Below are 21,330 nucleotides of genomic sequence, written 5' to 3' on the forward strand. Positions count from 1 at the left end.
GAAAAATATAAAAAATAAAAAACATGCAATAAGCTGGTTGCATAAGTGTGCACACCCTTAAACTAATACTTTGTTGAAGCACCTTTTGATTTAATTACAACATTCAGTCTTCTTGGGTACACACCTGCCATCAATTAAAGAGACCGTGATTAACCCCAAATAAAGTTCAGCTGTCCTAGTAGGATTCTCCTGACATTACTCAGTTGCCTGCTATTCACTAAACTTTGATAAACAGAATAATGAAATATAAATAATGTATATCCAATGTATAATATATATATATATATATATATATATATATATATATATATATATATATATATATATATATATTATCTAGACATTGCTCTTAGGGAAAATAAATCCCTGTGATGTTCATCTGTCTTATGAAAAACCTGAGTAACAGGATAAGCCCCAGCTAAAGACAGATTCTTTTTCTCATTCTGGCATGTGCTGTATGGCTTCATTTTTTCATGTATGATTTCTGGTACATTTGTTACAACATATGCACATGGGCCCAGATTACCACTGCAAAGGGGATCACACATTTAATTGTTCTGTTTATCAAAGCTCATTGAATAAGATGAGCAATATTATGGATATGATATGAATATGGAAGAGTAAATACAGGCACATAACAGTACTACAAGTCTATACTTGCATAATTCAGTACGTCATTTTACTGTATGTATCTATGTAGATATATATATATATATATATATATATATATATATATATATATACACACACACACACACACACACACACACACACACACACACACACATATATATATATATATATATATATATATATATATATATATATAGTATGGTAGTGAAGGATCAGTGACTCAGAGTCATAAAAATAGAGGCTTCAGTACTTGGGGAATCATGGAAATAAATTTTGATACTTTGACTTTTCAGTACTGAGAGAACAAGGAATGAATGCGTACAAAACTCGGAATATTTCAAACTCAGGAGTAATGAACTAAATTTTAAGTTATAAACTATCTTCTGGGGTAGATTAGGGCTGTTGTATACTTATAATCCAGTACAATAGTTGGCATTTGAAGGACGCTCATATATTTTGTGTGTAAGTTGACTTAATTGTGACGGGTGTGGCAGGTACAAACTGTGTTGCATATGTATGCAAGCTGATGTGTGGCTTCCTAGCAGGTGCATTTAAATCCTGAAGTAGAAACCACCCTGAATTATTAGACAGGCACATATGCTCTCCTTTGCTAAAGTGCAAGTGAATTCAACCAGAACAGTTAACCATTTGGACCACAACACAAAGGATCTGATATTTTGTACTACACAGCTGTTTTTCTGGACTCGAAACGTTCTTGGTATAAATATGACAAAATCATCACTGGCAGTGTTATGTGGCATGCATGTACCCGCAGTAGCCATACTAAAAGAATGTATTTTCATAGACCAGTTTCACAGCTAATAATATTAACACTAAATGAGAAGAGAAGGTTGCAAAAAAGAAGCAGTGAAACCAAACAAAGCTGATTGTAAATTGTACAGCATTTGTATTCTGAAACAGCAACATCTTGTGTGAAGTTCACGTTGTTATATTCCATGCTTGCACTCTTCAGAGTAAGATCAGAAGTAGCACATTTCTAGCTTGTATACAATTTATAAATTTCTGGATGTTTTTTACTGTCATGATCAATGAGTTTATCATGTTTATCAAAGTTATAAACTTGTTTAACAGGACATCAGATATGCTAAACTGATTTTTTTTTATTTGCAGTTCTACGATGGTCCAGATATTCATGCCCGCCTCATTGGAACGTATTGTGGCATTGTACCACCTCCTCCTATCTCCTCTGCAGGCAGCACTATGACAATTCAGTTCATATCAGACTCTATTGTGAATGGAAAGGGCTTCATTTTGGACTGGTATGCAGTGGACACTTCTACAGATCCTCTTCCAACTGTAGCCCCAGGTTTGTATTTGAGCACTGTACTTAACAATTTTCCCCAAGTGAATATTTATACACAAATGAACTGTTTAAGATGTCTGAATCCAAAGTATTAAAAAACATATGGAACTGTGCCTCTTTTTCATTTCTTTGATATTATGCAATTTATCTCACCTTTACTATTGCTGTGAAGTTTGGACTTTCAATTAGGCTTATACCAAGTAACATGTCCAGTATTTTCTTTGCTCTATGAAGATGTTATTTTAGTACATGAACAGTTCTGTTTTTCATAAATAGTGAAGCACTGAAATTTTCCAAAATTTGATATCTTGTGTCATGAAACCAGAGCATGTAATTTGTGAACTAAAATACAGAAGTTTTGTCACCTCACTCTGAGGTTTTCAGTCTCTGAGATAAGTTATTATTGTATGTTAGACAATGGCTATGTTCTTCTGAACTGCAGACCACTGGGAAGTTAGGTGACTTATGTTATATACTTTGAAGACACTCTATCAGAGACAAGAAGAGGCCACTTTATTTCCAGACATAGACTGAATACAAGCATGCATGTGGTTGTATTGGTTTAGTTTTACAGAGCTATGTGTGCTACTCCGTGTACCATATCACCACCCTTTTTACCTAAGGCATTACTGGGGTGAAATGGTATTTCAGTTTTCAGAAGTGAGATAACTTATGCCACACTGAATCAGAGCAAGTCCCATTTGTGCACAGCTTCAGATTCATTGCAGCAAACTTCACCGGTCAGTAAATCAGTTGCTGAGATGATTTTCAAACCCTTTGCAGTTTTGACAGTTCTGGCACATTAGTTCTTGGCTCTCTAGTACATCAGACTCATTATTCTGCATGTCAGTTTCTTTTCTAGAGCCTGATAATAAGCAAGGATTGCAAACTGACTCATGCCTGTTCATCACATCAACGCTTTCACTTTTCCATAGTCTGGAATTAAGACTCATTCTATCATAAGAAGTAATAGCTGGCCTACGGCTTTGTTGGTTAGAATATCTACTGCAGGAAAGTACTGAACCATTTCCATGGATTTGATATATATCTTGACCTTTTTTATCCATAGTGATCCCTGAAATCTACTTTGAACCTCCACTCTTGTCATCCATGGCCAAAACTTTTCAGATTTTCAGTCTGCAATTTACCAAATATAATTTTAATTATAACTCTTGTTCTATAGTCCTGCAACTGCTGATGCTCCTTTTCACATTCTGTCTTCCAAATGATCAGCAAACCATCCAAGTGCAGTACTACATTTAAATCATTGAATATATTTTCCATTTTTCTTTACAAAATTGACAGTACAGAGCTTGCACCTAACAGTAATCTGCTGTAGACAGAGAGATCTCTGTCATGTTAGTCATCATATGTCTTTTATGTCTTCATCAAGTAATACTGGATAATCAGTGGCCACATGTTTATTACAAAACTCAAGTTTATTTATGTATTTATTTATTTACTTATTTTTCATAGGAACTTGTGGACTGGGGTATTGCATTGATGCAAATGGGACATTTTCAGATTCATCTTAGGTGTACAGTTAAATACACTAGATTAATAAAATGATATGTTTATTAAAGATAATGTAATGAGGAGTACATTTAATAAAAGACGTACATTCAGTATAATAAGTAATGTACTCATTATAGTAAGAATAGGTAACATAAAAAATGCATAAGCTCATTGTATGAGGATACATGTGATATCATTGATGCACTTTAATAAAGTGAGGATTTTGCTCAAATGCATTCTTACAAATGGTATCCAAAGTGTAAAGTTGGTGTAGTTGGATGCTTTTTAAGTGTATTAGGATTAAATGTTGTTACCAGTGTTGAAGCATTTGCATTCTCATAATTCTTTAAATTCTGATTACTCAATGAGTTTCAAAAGAAAAAAAATGATGTCTGAGATCGTATTAATCCAGTGTCTATGGCACAGGAAGGGGAACATGAGTCTGAAGAATGTTTTTCTTAAGTCTGTTCCTCCCGTTCTTTCAGCATTAGAGGGAAAGAGAACATTCCTGCCTGGTTTCTTACTCAAACACAGCTTATCAGAAAGGAACCCTACTTCTTTAACTCTTGCCTCTAATTCTTCATATATCCTCCTAATTAACCTTATTATAGAATCAAGGAATGCAGATGCTTCCATTGTTCTACTCATAAAATCCCACCTTAGTCTATCAAATGCTTTCTCTTCAATAAGACCCACCAACAGCAGCAGTATTTTCTTTAATTCTGTTTCCCTGTGGATCATTATTCATGTTAAGTTGTGTGTCTCACCTTCATTCTTGCTGTTTGAGATCAGAGCCTATCCTCAGCTCCAACTCGGCCATCTTCAATAGCTCGAGAACTATTTACTGGCTCGAGGCTACCCATTTTCCCATGATGCCTAGTGACAGCTACCCAGATCTCATTTGCCGCTTCAGCTGCAAGGTGTGTCGTTTTCTGGCTCAGGCTTGTATATTTCAATTTTTTGTGTAAAAATATTCTCTTAGACCCTTTAAACTAATAGATATTTTACTGTTCTTAGTTTTATTCTGTACGTGTTGTTGAAATACTTCATTCTTCTTAGTTTATTTATTTATTTATTTATTAATTTATTGCAGTTGGTTTACCAGGATAGTCCATTGGGCCATAAAGAACCCATTTTCAATGGAGTCCTGGGGAGAAAAGCTCCAAAACAAAATATACATTCAACATTTGACAGTGACAATCTAGGTACAGAGAGTTATTAATACTATGTAGGCAGAATAAAAATAGTTTCCCTTTTATTTAGAACTCGTTTAAGTTAGAGAGTTCTCCCCCCTCCCCTTCTCCCTAGGATAGCTGTTCAGCTTAGAGGCTTTCCTTTCCTGTTTTGCTATCTTTAAAAAAAAAAAAAAAAGAAAAAAAAAAAAGACGTATTTTTATAGGTGTATTTTGTTTAGAATAGTACTTATTTGTCTGTCTGTGTTTACCTTGTGTTACTTAGTTTTTTGTAGTTGGGTCATGTCTAAGGAAGCTAAAGTATCTGGTTTTAAAAAGTGTGACTCATGCTGTCAGAAAATATCTCTAACAGATGGGCACACTAGCTGCGTTTATTGTTTGGGCACTGTTCACCTGCAGGACTCTTGTTTTATTTGCCACGCCTTTAGTCCAGGGGTCCTGCAGGAGCGTAAGAACAAATTGATCCTTAGGGGTCTGTTAAAGCCTCAGGATTCACCGGCAAAGAGTTCCCAGCCAGTGAAATCCCCAAAATCTACTAAACTGTCGGCTCCACCTTCGGAGCTGACTCCTGTACAGGATTTGCCGAGTATGTCGGTTCCAGCTGGCACCGACAAGACAACCCCTCCATCGGCCCCATTGGATGTTTTGGAGCCATCTGGAGCCATAAGAGGCTGAGGTCCCCTTCATTAGAGTCAGTTCATTTGGTTCCTCGGTCTCCATTGTTGCAAAGTGAATGTAGCCACCACTCATCACACTCCTCTCGATCCTCTAGGCTGCTGGATCATGATGTGGAGAGAGTAGTAAGTAGGTTGCTTAAATCACAGGCACTAGCAAAATTATTGTCTAGCCCTCCTCAATAGGTATTGGCTCCATCCACCTCCTTTTCTGTTCCTCCTCTGACTCCATTGAGTTCGGAGCCGGAGTTCGTTGGGGTTCGAGTAGTGGAACCGTCGGCTCCAATCAGCATCTCTCCTTCGGTTCTGACTTTGACTCTGATTACCTTGCTAATCCCTTCAATCGAGCAATCTGGATGCCAGGTCTCCCTTGTCAGCTCCAAGGGGACGAGTGGCATCGGACCCTTGTCCATCCCTGTTCTCCCTCTTGGAGCATCGGCGCAGGTGAGCTCAGCTCCAACATCGGCCTCGGAGCCGTCCCCCTCGGCACGGAGAAAGATTCCTATTTCTTCAGAACTGGAGCTTTCTCTGCCTCAAGGCAGGGAGGCCTTTGAGGTCATGCGGAGTGTGCTGTCCCCTGAGACAGTTCCACTACCAGCCCCACCGGCTCCATCCCCCGTAGTGTCTGTGCCAACCTCTGCTCCTCCTCCAGACCCGAAGCATAGGGAACCGATGCCCCAGGACACCCCACTGGGTGTTTCCTCTTCTTCTGAGGCCTCCCCTGATCACTCAGAGGAGCCCCCTCAGAAGAAGAAGTGCAAGAGGAAGCACATTGACTCCCCTGAGTCTGTCACTTCTGATACAGACTTAGATGAATCGGAAAGGTCCCTGAGATCCCCCTCTGAAGATGTTTCCTTTTCGGACATCCTGGAAATGCTTAGGCAGAGGGGGAACTGGAATCCCCTAGCCCCTGCCGAGGATGAGTCTGTATTCCTGGATGCTTTCGGTTCCCAACCTTCCACCTCCTGAGTTTCTCCTCCTTTCGACCCATTTATGTCTGTAGTGGCTCGAAAGGCTTGGTCAGCTTCAGACACAGTGGAACCAACTCTGAGGAGACCTGGTAAATTTATTGCAGCCCCCCAGGATAAGTAATTCCTTTCTAAAGGTGTGCCCGTTGATGCAATGGTGGTAGCAGCAGCCACCAAAAAAGAGTTAGCAGAGACCTCTGCATCTGTTCATCCCCCTAACAAGGAGTCTAGGATGATGGACAGGTACGGAAAACAAATGTTTGCTTCAGCGACCTTCTCCATGAGGACCCTGAACTATCTATGTCATTTTACTCGCCTTCAGAGGGATCTCCTTAAAGAGCTTGGAGATACCCTTCAAGATCCTACAGCTGAGGGAGTACAAGCCAAAGTAGCTTCCCAGCTAGCGACTGTTAATTCTGTAGTTAACTCCTCCATGAGGCTCATTTCCTATGCAGCTGATGGAGCAAGTAGAGCCATGGGCACGGGTGTGGCCCTCAGGAGGCATGCTTGGATGTGGGTGTGTCACTTTGCGGAATCCTTTCGAGCATCCTTCACCAATACCCCCTTTGATGGCTCCTTCCTCTTTGGGCCACAGGTGAAAGACACGTTGACTAGGTGTGAGCAAGGAGGCAAGACTCTCTCTGCTGTGGGAGTCCGTTTTTCCACTCCCCTCTAGACCTTACCCCAAGGGTCAGAAGAGTGGGAAGATGTGGTTCCGCAAATCTCAGGGAGCCTTGCCTGGGACACGTAGTGATTTTTCCTCCAGAGGCAGAGGGGGAAACAACAATAATAGATGCCGCCCTCATGGCAGAGGGGGTCCGCAGAACCAGGGCAACAGAGAATCCTTCTCTGACAAGCCCTTCCAGCATCCCTGAAGGGTTGCCCGGCTGCTCACCTCTGGAGCCAGTCGGGGGAAGACTTTTCCTGTACCCAAAAGCTTGGCAAAATTTAACAAGAGACATATCCGGAGGTTACAAAATTCCCTTCCATCAATCCCCCTTACAGTCAAAGAATGTCCTTCCAGATGTTCCACCCAATCTGAAGGAGCAAGCAGTAATAGAAGTTTCAAAACTGCTAGAAAAAAGAGCCATTCGGGAAGTCCCCACAGACCAGCATGGATCCGAAACTTACTCAAGGTTCTTTTTGGTACCAAAAAAGACAGGGGACTGGAGACCGATTCTGGATCTCAGCAGACTAAACAAATCTGTACAAAGAACAAAGTTTTGGATGGTCACGCTACATTCCATTCTACCCTTCCTGGGTCAGGACAATTGGATGTACTCGATAGCTCTTCAGGATGCATACTACCATATCAAGATGGACAGATGCTCCAGGAGATTTCTTCAATTTCAGGTGGGTGCCAGTCATTACCAATTCAGAGCTCTGCCCTTTGGTCTTACCACAGCCCCCAGGGTGTTCACCAAATGTATGAAAGTGGTCACGGCTCACCTGAGACGTCAAGGATTCCAGGTGTTTCCATATCTAGATGACTGGCTCCTCACTGCTACCACCAGGCATCAACTCTTACAATTGCAGGATTATACAGTCACATCTTGCACCCAGCTAGATATTACAATAAATTTCGAAAACTCTGCCTTGTTGCCTTGTCAATCTATCACTTATATAGGAGCAGAATTAAACACAAGGGAAATGTTCGCAAGGTCACCACTGGAAAGAGTGTCCACAATTCGTCAACAAGTGCAAATCCTAATGCAGAGCAAAAGGATCCAAGTCAGGTATGTCCTTCAAACTCTGGGCTCCATGGCAGCTGCCATTCTTCTACTTCCATTAGCGCATTTCCACATGAGAATTCTTCAGTGGCTTCTTTTCATGCAGTGGTCTTTCCAGGAGCAACCCATGACTCACATGATCCTGTTCACGGAGGCATGCAAAAGGCACCTTTTTTGGTGGATGGTCTCCCCTCTGGTGACTCAGGGCAGATCTTTCATACAGCCCCGTCTGGTAGCCACAGTGTCTACAGACACCTCCTTGATAAGGTGGGGGGGGCATTATCTGGGCAGGACAGTCCAAGGCACTTGGCAACCTCACGAGTACCATCTGCACATAAATGTCCTAGAAATGAGAGCCGTTCTCCTAGCATTGCAAACCCTTCAAGATTCTCTTCCTTCCAGGACCATTGCAATTCAAACAGACAACATGTCAGTGGTGTGGTACATCAACAAGCAGGGCGGAACCAGATCCTACCCCCTGTGTCGAGAAGCACTCAGACTTTGGCAGTGGGCGATTTCCTCCCAACATTTTCTGATTGTGACGCACATCCCTGGGAGATCCAACATCATAGCTGACAGGCTCAGCAGAGCTATCCTCATGTCTCATGAGTGGTCTCTGAATCAGGAAGTTGCGGATCTTATCTTCCGCAAATGGGGACAGCCTTGCTGCGATCTTTTTGCCACCCCTTTCAACAGCAAATGCAGCAACTACTTCTCCCTTCTTCCGCTTCCAGGTCACATACCCAGAGACGCTCTAGTCCATGATTGGCCTCAGGGACTTCTTTATGCTTTTCCTCCATTTCCCCTGATACTGAAACTCATACAGAAAGCAAAATTGTTGGATTGCAAAATGATCCTCATTGCCCCCTACTGGCCTCGACAGATATGGTTCCCGTTCCTGCACCATTACCTTCTCGATCAGCCCTGGACTCTGGACCCGATTCCAGATCTCCTGATTCATCAATCAGGCGGGTTGCATCAATCCCTCCAAACTCTCCAACTCACAGCTTGGTTGCTCCACTTCCAACCTTAGCCAGGCTTCCCAGCATTTCCCCAGCAGTCCGCGAGATTATCGTTTCCTCTCTTAAGTCTACAACGAGAAAACCTTATGCTAGCAAATGGAAACGTTTTTCTTGTTGGGCAGAGTCTAGGAATATGGATTCCTTCTCATCCCCAGTCCACGAAATTCTGGAATTCCTAGCACAACTTTTTCACTCTGGGGCCGCTTCCACTACGATTAGGGTACAATTAGTGGCCATTTCTAAGTTTCATATCGGTTTGAAAAATTCTAACATCATGTCTTATAAGCTCTGTAAAGCTTTTTTGAGAGGAACATCTCTTCTTAGACCTCCAGTGAGAGATCCCCCTCCTCCTTGGGACCTTAATTTAGTCCTAACTTCCTTAATTCTGCCTCCTTTTGAACCAGCAGCATCCTGCTCCATCAAGTTTCTGTCTTGGAAGGCACTCTTTTTGGTTGCTATCACTTCAGCTAGGTGTGTCTCAGAACTTTAAGCACTATGTGTTCGTCCTCCCTACCTGGTGTTTCACAAGGACAGAGTTGCTCTGAGGACTAATCCTTCATTTTTTTCCTAAAGTCTGCTCAGAAAATAATTTAAATCAATCTATAGGTCTCCCTGTGTTCTTCCCAAATCATAGCAACAAGGCAGAGTACATGCTTCACCAATTGGACGTTCATAGACAATTGCATTTTTACCTACATAGAACTAAAGAAATAAGAAAGTCAGACCAATTATTCCTTTCTTATGTCTTAAACAAACAAGGTCTCCCAGTTTCCAAGGTGATCTTATCCAGATGGTTGTCCCACACTATTACTTTTATTTACCAGTTATGGAATAAGGAGTTACCAACTAAACCGAAAGGTCATTCTACTAGGGCATTAGCCATCTCTGTAGCTTTTCAGTCTAGGTTGCCCATGGATTCCATCTGTGCAGCTGCCACGTGGGCAAACCCTCATACCTTTATTTCTCATTACAAGGTGGATATGGTCTCCCGGAGCAGAGCTGACTTTGGTTCCACTGTTCTGAAGAGTCTGTTCCACTGAGCCACCCAGGATGTTAGGTGCTAGGGACGCTTTCCCAAACAGTAAGAATGAAGGCGAGATAGACAACTTAATATTAAGAAGTTATGTACCTGCCATAACGTTCCATGTTAGTTGTCTTCATCTCGCCTTCTTTCTTGTGTCCCTCCCTCCGTCCCCCCGTCCTAGTGGATCAAGAGGAGTCCTTCTTCAGTGGCTGAGTTTTCTTTATTGTTACTCTTCTGCCTAGGTCTTCCTAACCTATTCTAGTTTTTAGGATGTATGGAACAACCAGTTTTTTTTGTTAACTGGTTTCTCTCATATTATGTCTGGGATTAGCTATTTCTAACGTGATCTGGGTAGCTGTCGCTAGGCATCATGGCATAAGGGGTAGCCTTGAGCCAGTAAACAGCTCTCAAGCTATTGAAGATGGTCGAGTTGGAGCCGAGGATCGGCTCTGATCCCAAACAGCAAGAAAGAAGGCGAGATGAAGACAACTAACATGGAACGTTATGGTAGGTACATAACTTCTTATTCTATTAATGTTGTCAAACGTTTGCCACCCCTCCACAAAACCACATTGAACAATATATTTCAATTTTTGCAACACTCTTGCTATTCTATTATCTAATATAGGCATAAATACTGTATAATCTCATTTTAAAATTGAAATGAGTCTATATGAAGCTATGTCGGTTGGATGTTTACCCACCTTGGGTAATACAGCCACTACAGCTTCCTTCCAAGTTGCTGGTGCTTCCCGTCCTTTTAAAACCTTAACTCCAACCCTTAATCTAACTTAACCCTGCCAACCTTAAATGTGAACATAACCTTTGCCATAAAGCTAACCATGACCCTAAAAAATAACTAAGTGTGTAATCTAAACTCAGCTCATACTTTAGCTTAACCCTAAGGTTACACTGACATCTTCAAACAGAGAACAATAGAAGGTTTTTGCAGGAAGAAGACAGAAAAGATGAAAAAGAGATCATATACAGCACAAGGATAGGGCTAGGTAGCATAGACAGAATGCCTTATTATAATGGAAGTGGAGTGGAAAGGCTGCAGATAGTGGAAGTACTGTCTCGGAATAGTTGGAGAAGAAGATTACTTCTAGAGTATGGGCACAGGTGACAGTTTTGGAGACTGGAAACCCAGCTACTGTGGGATATTAAGAGTCTCAGCAAGGGAAACAGGAGAGACAACACTTTACTGAAACTGGTCTTGGACATCTGAACTGATAAGACTTGGGAAGAAGTGACTAAGATGACCACCAAAGAGAAGAGGAATACATGTTGTGGTACATGTTGTGGCACAGAGAGACACCACTGAGCAGTCAGAGAAGTCTGTTGTGGTAGTAGGCAGTAGGGTCAAGGAGGTGACAGATATCAGAAGAGGGCTTGGAGGCAATGTTCTCAGAGGAAATAGAGGATTAAGAATTACAATGACTGGCTGTGGCAATTAACATAAGGGAAGACTTAGAACAAGTAGGAGGATGGAGGTAGACAGTGCAGGGATAAGTGTGATATGCCAGAAACAGACACCATCTTTATGCGGAAAAAAATAAATGCCTAGAGTATGATGGGAAAACTATAATTCAATGGCCAAACCTTTAAATGTAAGATGTAAGAGAGGTTAGGAGAGAGTAAATTATAACTCTTCTGTACCAAAACCCACTTTCCCCAGTTTGTAGTTTGTTGATTTTGTCCAAACTGCTTTGGCAGATCAAGAACACAGATTATTATTTACTCTTAAAGTAAGTTAAAGTCTGAATAGTTGAATGGTAGAGATAATGTAAGCAGCAATACTTCAATAAGTGCGCAATGAGTTCTTCAGTGAATGGATGTCCACAATTTGTTCTACCCCTGTTCAACATGGTTACACTTAAACCAACAATAAATCATCAACCCTTAGCATTTAGCAATAAAAACCTTCACTCAGAATAAACAAAATAAAGAAATACATTTGAAAAGGAAATATGAAAAAGAAGGTTAAAATAAAGATTTTAAACAGACAGGTGACATACAGCAGACACAATCTGTCAACTAAACTACACCTTAACTACTGTTAATTGAGGATATGCCCTCACTGACTATTTTTGAAGAACAAAAATACAAATTATCAGAGTCTTTAAAGGCATGTCCAGTTCTGCATGCTTCAGCAGGAAGATCAAGCAACTGAATCTCTTGCTGGTATAATAGTAACTGGTTTGGATTAACCATTTCTCTCTCTCTCTCTTTCTCTCTTGCTCTGTCTCTCTCTCTTTCTTTTTATATATGTTACAGACAGCACTTCTTGTGGTTTCATTTTGAAATTTAGATGATGCTTTCTTTTTTCCACAGTTGCATGCTTCTGAGTGGTGAGTCCCAACAGACTTACTGTTACAAAAAGGCATCATCGTGTGACCTGGTGGGATATCTTCCAACAGGCATTACTTGGTTAAAACAGAGATGGTCTGGACTTCCAAGATAGCTGCAGACTGATCAAAAGGTTGCTTATAGTTCTCTAAGTGCGAAAACTTAATTTGTGAAAAAGCCAGTAAAAACTATCAAGTTGGGTAAACTTCAATTACCAGCTAGTAATGATACTGTCCAGATGCCAGCAAAGGGCTTGGAGAAGGAAACAGAAAATCAACCAGAAAAGGGGGAAAAATTGTCTAGGAAGAATCTTGTACTGATTCAGCAAAGAGCTATTCAAGCTTCAGCTTAGGTACAGGAGATGGCTTCCAGTAATTTAGAGGTAGAAATAAATCAAATGAACTGAAAGGTGTTTAAAGTAAGTGAAATACTGAAGGCTCATAAGTGAAACACTGTATGCTGCAGTCAGATAACAAAATACTGGAAAATAGAAGCTTTAATTAGCCCTCCAGATGCATGACAAAATCACAGGCTAAAATGAAGAAAATGCTGGCTGAACATGCAACATCTCAATCAGAGCTATTTCAAAAAATAGTAAAGTTAGAGAAACAGAATGCAGAGAAAACCTTAGATTTGTTTGCTGGCCAGAGAAATTGGAAGGCACAGACTGTATTCATTTTATGAAAGTACAAATAGTTACCTGGACTGATGTTCCATGTTATGTTTATTCTGTAAAGCTCTCCATGAGAATGAAGCCAATACCTGGATTAGTAAAGATGTAGTCCTACCAGCAAATTGTGGAAGTAAGGAAAATAGCAAAAGATGGATGCAGCGGAGTGTTTATGGATCAGTTATTCACTTGTACACCAGGCAGAAGAGAAGAAGCAGGTTCATCCCAGCAGTCAGGGAATATCAAGAGGCAAGTGTTAAATTCAAGATGTTGTATCCACCTGTCTTTAGAATACTTTCTCCTGTTTGATAATTCATTTTTTGCATGCAAAACAGGATAAGGAATACATAAAAATGTTTATCCAACAAAGATTGAGTCAGCAAGTAGAAGAGGATTCTTATTCTTATTCTTCTGATAATACCATAGCCCAAAGAGAGAGCCTTTGCCATTAAAATATTGTTATTGTTCCAAAGGAAATGTTTGTGACAAAAAAATCACAGGAGCTGACAAGTAGAATCAGGAATACTTTAAACATGAAACAGAGACTGCTGTCAGGGGATCAATATGATCAGGAAGACGACCAGCAAAGATTGAGAAATTAGTGAATACACTGGAAACTGTAAAGCATCTATCTCATTATAAGTGGGATTAGACATATGGAAATGAGGCTTCACAAGAAGAAGTGTCTGAGAAAGGCTGGGATTTTGAAGACTGTGTGAAACTGATGGGTGAATTATAAAGCATATATACCACTTTATCTCTTTAATATTTAAAATGACTGTGAATGGACTAAAGAAGTTACTGGAAGTAAAACAGTTTTTGTTCTTATCAATATTTTCACAAAATGTTATGATATAGATTTCATATTATACTGTAAATCAATTTTGTATAAGGTGCAGTCAGGGATATTTTAAATATGAAGCAATGGAGTCTTATCAGTGTCTGCTGTATATATGTTAAATATATTAAAGCAAGAAAGTATTTTTTTAGTTGTAATGCATCCAGGCTTTACACTGTTAAAGTAAGAAAAGTTGAAAATAAGCACATTACAGTTAACATGGTGTTGTAATATTAAACTGTTGGTGTGGGGGAGTAAAACATACATTGATCAAATTATATGTAAAATTAAGATACTATTTTCCCCTGTATTTGTAGGAGTGGGTGTCTAAATTCATATTATTGGTTTAAGCTACAAATGAGCTTTTTTGCAAACAGGCTTGAAAAATAAGATGGCATAATGAAATATTTGAACATGGTATTTTTTTACATTTGCATATGCAAAGTCCTTAGCAATTTTTCTGTAAAGAAATACACTTAGTGAGGGACAAGAAATCTGTAGGTGCAAACAGTTACCCATGAAAAATCTGAACAATGTGTTCTGAGTGAATTTACAAAGATTATTTTTTGCATCTGCAACATAATTAGCTTTTTTTTTTTTTTTTTTTTTTTTTTTGTCATAGCCAACCGCTTTTACTTGTGATGAGCTGTCTGCTTGTGAAAGCAGTTGATCACTGGAGGTTTGAGCACTGTGCTGAGAGAAATGTATGATGCATAGTATAATTAACATTTAAAGGTACATTGGCAATCAATTCAGTGGAAAGTAAATGAAAATTGAAACAGCAGGAAGTGAATAACTAAGGTAAAGATTCAGGGTAATGAAGTAAAAATAAAACACTGGGGCTTTCCTACTTAATTCTTAAAAAAGAGAGGAATTTAAGGAATGGGTAGTGAAAATTATTCAACGGTTATCAGAACAGATAGAAAGTTATTCAGCTGGGATAGCTAGTAGGTACAATAAAATAAACATGGGGATTTAAATACAGGGTAGAAATAAAGAAAGAGATGTAGAAGAGACAATATAGGAATTATTTAGAGGGGTAGACAAAGGATAATGTATTGCAGAATAAGGGGACTGTCACGGGACAACAAAAGGAGCAAATGCAGAATACTGAAGGGAAAATAAAGGATTGGTTGGATAATATGCATGTGTTTAGAAAGATTGCTTGGTTGGATAATATGCATGTGTTTAGAAAGATTGCTGCTATACAAGCATTTTTGATAACAACTCTAAATCACAAAAACAATAATGATGACTTAGGGAATAGAAAAAAAATAAAAGGCTGATGTCATACTTAGTGAGCCTGTAGGAAGAAAAATAACCAGAGATCCTATAGCGGTATTAGAGATATTTTGGAAATTTTAGGAAAATGCTTATACAATAGAGGAAGGTGGAAAACAAGAAAACACGTATATGGAAATATTTATGGAAAACTTAGTTATGCTGAAGTTAGAGGAGGATCAACAAGTAATAACTAAAAAGGAAGACACTAGATAAAAATGGTGACGTACAATCAATCAACAGGGAAGTATCCAAGGACAGCTGGTATTCCTGGGAAGTTTAGATGTTGGGAGGGGAAAAAAGTGCTAAAGATCTAGAAAGCTTTGTTTAACAGTATTTTAAAATGAAGATGTACCAGTATCTTGGAAGTAAGCTGTGGTGGCTGTATTGCCCAAAGAGGGTAAAGGCCCTTCAGACCCAACACTCTATAAACCTATTTCACTTTTAAACCATGAATGCAAAGTGTTTGTGTCTATTCTAGTGAAGAAAGTGGCAAAGGTGTTGCCAGAATTGATAGTTATGGATCAGTGTGATGTGAAGTGGAGACAAATATTTGACAACAGTAATGTAACAGAGCAGTGATGATCCAGAGGGGTACAAAGAATAAGAAACTAGCAATATTGTTGCTAGCTCTTTTGATGCAGAGAAAACATTCAATAGAGTCAGATGGGATTTTATGAGTAGGACAATGGTAGCACTTGGATTTCCTGATAGAATAATAGAATTAATCAGGATGATATATGAAGGGTCATAAACAAATATTAAGGTAGGAGGATTTCTCTCTGACAAGCTGTGTTTGAAAAGAGGAACAAAACAATGGTGTCCTTTTCCCACTTTGTTGTTTAATTTATATTTAGAGCCACTGGCAAATAAAATAAGAGACTCAAAAAATAAAGGCTATATATGGCATCATAATAAAGGAATGTTAGCTTTACTTGCAGATGATACTATTTTGTACTTGATAAAATCCAAATAATGGTATTTTGGTGGTGTACAAAATTCTTCGACAGTTTCTTTCTTTTCAGGGTATAATATTAATGAAAACAAAGCAAAGGCTATGCAGTAAGGTACACACTTACATGGAATTAATTAATCAATACCCACATTTATGGGAATATAATAAGGTATAGTATTCAGATGTATAGATTAAAAAGTATTCTAAGGATGTGTGGGAAGAGATTAAACAAAAATAATGCAAAAATTGAGAAAATGGAAACTCTTAATTATGAATATTGATAACAAGATACAAACAGTGAAAATGCTTTTAGTCCTTTTAGTTTTATGGATGATAATTAATCAAGAGTTGAAAGAATTTATTTGGGAGAGGGATAAGGTAAAAGTTACGTGGTGTATGATGACTCTGTAAAACAAGGTGTTTTCAGATTACCTGTTTTGAAAGAGTAGTTTTGAGCTTCACAGTTAAGGCATATATATATATATATATATATATATATATATATATATATATATATATGGGTCCCTATCAAATGATAGAAAATTCATTTGATGGAAAATCATTTGACTGAAACTCAAAACATAGAAAATGCTATATGCCCTTTTCCCCACGGTAATGCGAACCTGGAGTTAGTATATATATATATATATATATATATATATATATATATATATAGTAGGGGGTGTGTGGGGGGCACAGCCCCCCACAGTGGGGGGTGTGGGGGAGTAGCCCCCCACATACTTCATACATTTTAAACCCTACACATGGTTACTTATAACTACAATGAATAACTGTTTGGACAAAACAATATTTACATAAACTATGTGTGCCCCCCACACCCCCCCTAACTATATATACTAACTTCAAGATTGCACTACCGTGAGGAAAAGGGCATATAGCATTTTCAGTGTTTTGAGTTTCAATCAAATGAGTTTTCAGTGTTTTGAGCTTTCTATCTTATGGTGTCAGTGAAATGAGTTTCTATCAAATGAGCTTTCTGTCATTTGATAGGGACATATATATATATATATATATATATATATATATATATATATATATATATATATATAAAACATAAGCATAAGATTACATATCAAAGTGGAAAAGGAATGATGATGATGAAACAGGAGTGGAATTCAAGAAATAAGGCGAGAATAGGATTTTAGATGCATACCCTTAAGGTAGGTTTGTCACCTCACAGTAAGGCGCTGTCCGGTTCGATTCTCAACTAGAGCGTCTTCTGCGTGGAGATATGCGTGAATGGGCATACCTTTTTTGAGGGTTGTGCGTCAAGGCTGGTAACTCGGTATGTAAAAATCAGCTACCAATCATTAGCAGACCGGAGTTCCACTGTGGCGACCCCTAACCGGGAAAAGCCGAAAGACACAACAACCCTTAAGGAGAATAACAAGAACCATACAGTATATTATATTCAGAAAACAGAAGAAAGTATTCTAAGAACAAAACCAACATGGGAAGATAGAGATGAAACTTTACCAATATGGGTGATGGCAAGTATAGGCGTAAAGAAATTAGATAAGGGGGTGCTTGGAACTTACTGGAAAAAATTAACAATGGAGCCAATATATTGGGAGCAAATAACTAGAGACAGAAGGGTAGTAGAGTGAGATAAGGCTAAGCAGAGGTTTGAGCTGCAGGGTACAGACTGCTTTCTCTTAGCAGGAATTTATATTAGATTATAGATAAACAGAAAGGGATATGGGAATGCTAATTCTAAGAATAACAATAAAATAGTTAGGAGTTCCTTGCAGTGGTACTAAAATCAATGGGTTAGATTATGGGAGCCAGTAGTATGATCCAGAAAGATTTGGTCGAGGAGAGGGTCTTTGCCTTTGATTTTATTATTTTAAAGTTAATGGTTAAGATATGTGTTGGGGGAAAGATTGTGTTGTGAAGACGTTGATGGTTTCAGCAGGGAATGATGGAAAGTTGCCTAATTCTGTATGAAGCCACATGGTTTGTTTATTGTATCTTTTGGACTTAGCTACCTGGAAGATGGTGAACTTCTTTCTGGAAGAGGTTATGTCTGTGTAGGAGGAAGTGTTGTTTTGTTATGAATTAACTTTATAGCTTGTTTGGTGAAATTTCTGACTTGAGTGTAGTGCTTCCTAGTGCTAGGTGATAGTTTACAGGTCTGCCAAGTCTCATCTCTTAGTTTGTAGAAGGGCATTTCACTTTTAGATTATCCATGAGTTTGTATTGTTAAGAGATTACGGGGAAGGCTAATTTTACTTGCACTATCTATCTTCAAATTACCTATATTACATGGTATCTTTCTGTTTAACCATTTCACAGCAAAATATTCCCACAATCACTTAGCAAAAGGGAATTCTAAATAATTCTCATTGAGTCTTCGAAAGCACCTTTTACACGCCTTCTTCAAGTAGAACATTTAATCCGAGGGCTTATTTTTATGGCTATTTCTAACTTCCAGCCTATCTTGAACATCGATTCATGTCACAGCCAGTAAATCACAGGGATTTTTTTTTTATAGTTGAACACCATATTAAAATGAACTTCATTGTTTGACTCAGGAAAACTGAAAATTGCTTTTACCCAGTTGGACTTTCCTGATCAACAATGACAAATAAATAAAAATGCTTTTCTTTTTTGATTTTGTCCAGCTAAAACTAGTGTAGCTACAACCATATGTTAATTGGGGTAGGGTTGTGGAACCATACTTTATGTATATGAATATATTTCACCAATTTAATCCTCAAAATTTCCACCTTACCACTTTCTTGTCAGTCTTCCCAAGTTGCTGTTCTTATACCTGCTTTTATTTCGTGTTACACCTGAATGTAATTCCAAACAGACTTACTCTGTCTTCTAAAACTTAAGGCCCAGATTTGTCGTCTACTTCTCTCTCTCTCTCTCTCTCTCTCTCTCTCTCTCTCTCTCTGTCCCTTTGTGTATGGGAGTTTATTCTATGGTCTAATCAAGATTTTATGGTACTTCCCAAAGTGTCCTGCTGTTTCCATTACTAAGTTGGCTGACCACTTTTCATCTACTGTTAAATGAATGTCATCAGCAGAAGCCGTTATGTATTACCTCTTTCCTGAGCCCTTTCACTCTTTGAATGTGTCTGTCCCTTTTCTGGGGATAAGGATCAATACCTAGCATTAAACTCAAGCCAAGCTGTCCCTTACAATACTATTTATAGATCTTTATCAAAATGAAGCTAAAAAACAGATGCCATGTTTTATCGGCCTCATTAGCAATAATATGCAGTCCATAGTCCTTCCTGTGATATAACTGTATGATTCTGATTCATATCCCTGCTTTAATTATCAACTCTTTCTGAAGCTTCTACTTTGTCAGTCCTCTTTATTCTGCTTAATGCAGAAACCTCCATAACAAAACTTAACATCCACTTTTACTAATCCAGTCAGTCCCTTTTATCTGTAAAAATCCCATTTTCACCATCAACCCATTTATATATAAAACCTTTGATGTTTATCATGCAGTCACCATTTTGATTGCTGATGATATAACATTACAATATTTCATCAGGCATTCATACTTAACTGTGACATATTTGTAGTTGTAATATAGTGTGGTTTATTGGTCTTACTATGTATCTAAAGCATTAACACAGGTGTATGATAATGTACTTTCTCCCTTAAATCTGTAAAACATGCAACATATTCTTGCTTGTTTATCATGTATGTTTACTCCCATCAGATTTGTAAGAAATACATCAAGCTGTTATTCAGTACACTGTATTGTAAAGTTTATAAGTCCGTTGTACATGTGTTATGGCTTAAAATGGTTCATAGATGACCCTACCAACTTGGCCAATGTTGTTGTGTCTTTCGGTTTTTCCCAGTTAGGGTTCGCCACAGCGGAACTCTGGTCCACTAATGATTGGCAGTAGATTTTTGCATACCGAGTTACCGGCTCTGATGCACAACCTTCAATGAAGGTATGCCCATTCACGCATGTCTCCACACAGAAGATGTTCTAGCTGAGAATCGAACAGGATAACCTCTTACTGTGTGGCAACAATGCTACCGCAGCACTACCACCGCAGTTACCAACTTGGTCAGTAAATAAATAAATAATTCAGTAGGATTTGCAAAACCCCTACATTTTGTCTATTAAAAGCTTAATGCTTTGCCTGATACCCCTTCATTTTTATACTTTAATATATGCAGTTCATGCCTCCACTGCACACACTGACTATATGTCTTAGCTTCCTCTTATTTCAGTAAATTTCTGGGCCATCTTTCATGCTTTAGATTTAAAAGTAGTGCTGCCCATCAATAAAAGTGCTATAAATATTATTAAAGTGCATTGCACAAAACAAAACTACTTATGTTTCATCAGAAAATAGCATATATTTCCCCTGAAATACTGTTCACCCTCAGCCCCCAAATCGTTGACCCATTGCTTGACATAATTTTAAAATAATCTTTTCAGTGGTGAGACACAGCTGCTTACTGTCTTCTACATCTAATAATACTCATCCTTTGTGATAGAACATTCGGTATCTGACTTTTTTTTGTATCAATAGAAAGTGTCTTTTACATTGTAAATTAAATAGTTGTACATATTGTAAATGTTTGTATAGACACATATATTTATTCTCATATAAATCGCTACATGCTCTTCTCATACAATCATTTCATGCTAAACTCAAATACTATTATATATATATCAAATATTCCCTAAGATTCAGAAAGATTCTCGCTGCTCACGTAAATTGCCTACTGTAGGTGGGCTAGTCTATGCAACAGTGAGAAAATATGATTCAAAGCAAAACTGCCACAGTGAGAAAGAACTCCTTACCAGCTCATTGGCTTTTCTCTGAAATGAACTTTTCTAACACTAATGCCATCAGACCTGACAACAGTAGTGCTTTCCTGGTGGCCCGTGCATCACATAGGCAAAGGTACCCCTACACTCCCCCCCCCCCCCTCCCTGTCACATAGACACACATTTTGACATCCATGCACACACACACACACACACACACACACACACACACACAGACACACACACACATATCAGCCCATCGACAACAAGCCCCACCCACAGTCAGTCACACTTATGAAAAGACTCGCCCTTTCACCAACACGGACACTCCAAGTACATACTTATAGACTCTTAATTGCCTACCAAACCGTTCTC

At 38.7% G+C, this 21,330-nt stretch overlaps 1 protein-coding gene across 1 annotated transcript in view; it reads left to right on the top strand.

Moving 5' to 3' along the window:
* Positions 1-21,330, top strand: part of LOC122792709 (cubilin-like) — a 3,134,001-nt gene that overhangs the window by 1,997,462 nt on the left and 1,115,209 nt on the right. The window contains exon 39 of the mRNA XM_044060295.1: positions 1,765-1,960. Within this exon, the coding sequence (XP_043916230.1) occupies positions 1,765-1,960 (196 nt within the window). The remainder of the gene's footprint in view (positions 1-1,764; positions 1,961-21,330) is intronic.

Source organism: Protopterus annectens, chromosome 2.part0, assembly GCF_019279795.1.
Source record: "Protopterus annectens isolate FY-2018-M chromosome 2.part0, PAN1.0, whole genome shotgun sequence".
In the NCBI taxonomy this organism is placed as follows: domain Eukaryota; kingdom Metazoa; phylum Chordata; order Ceratodontiformes; family Protopteridae; genus Protopterus; species Protopterus annectens.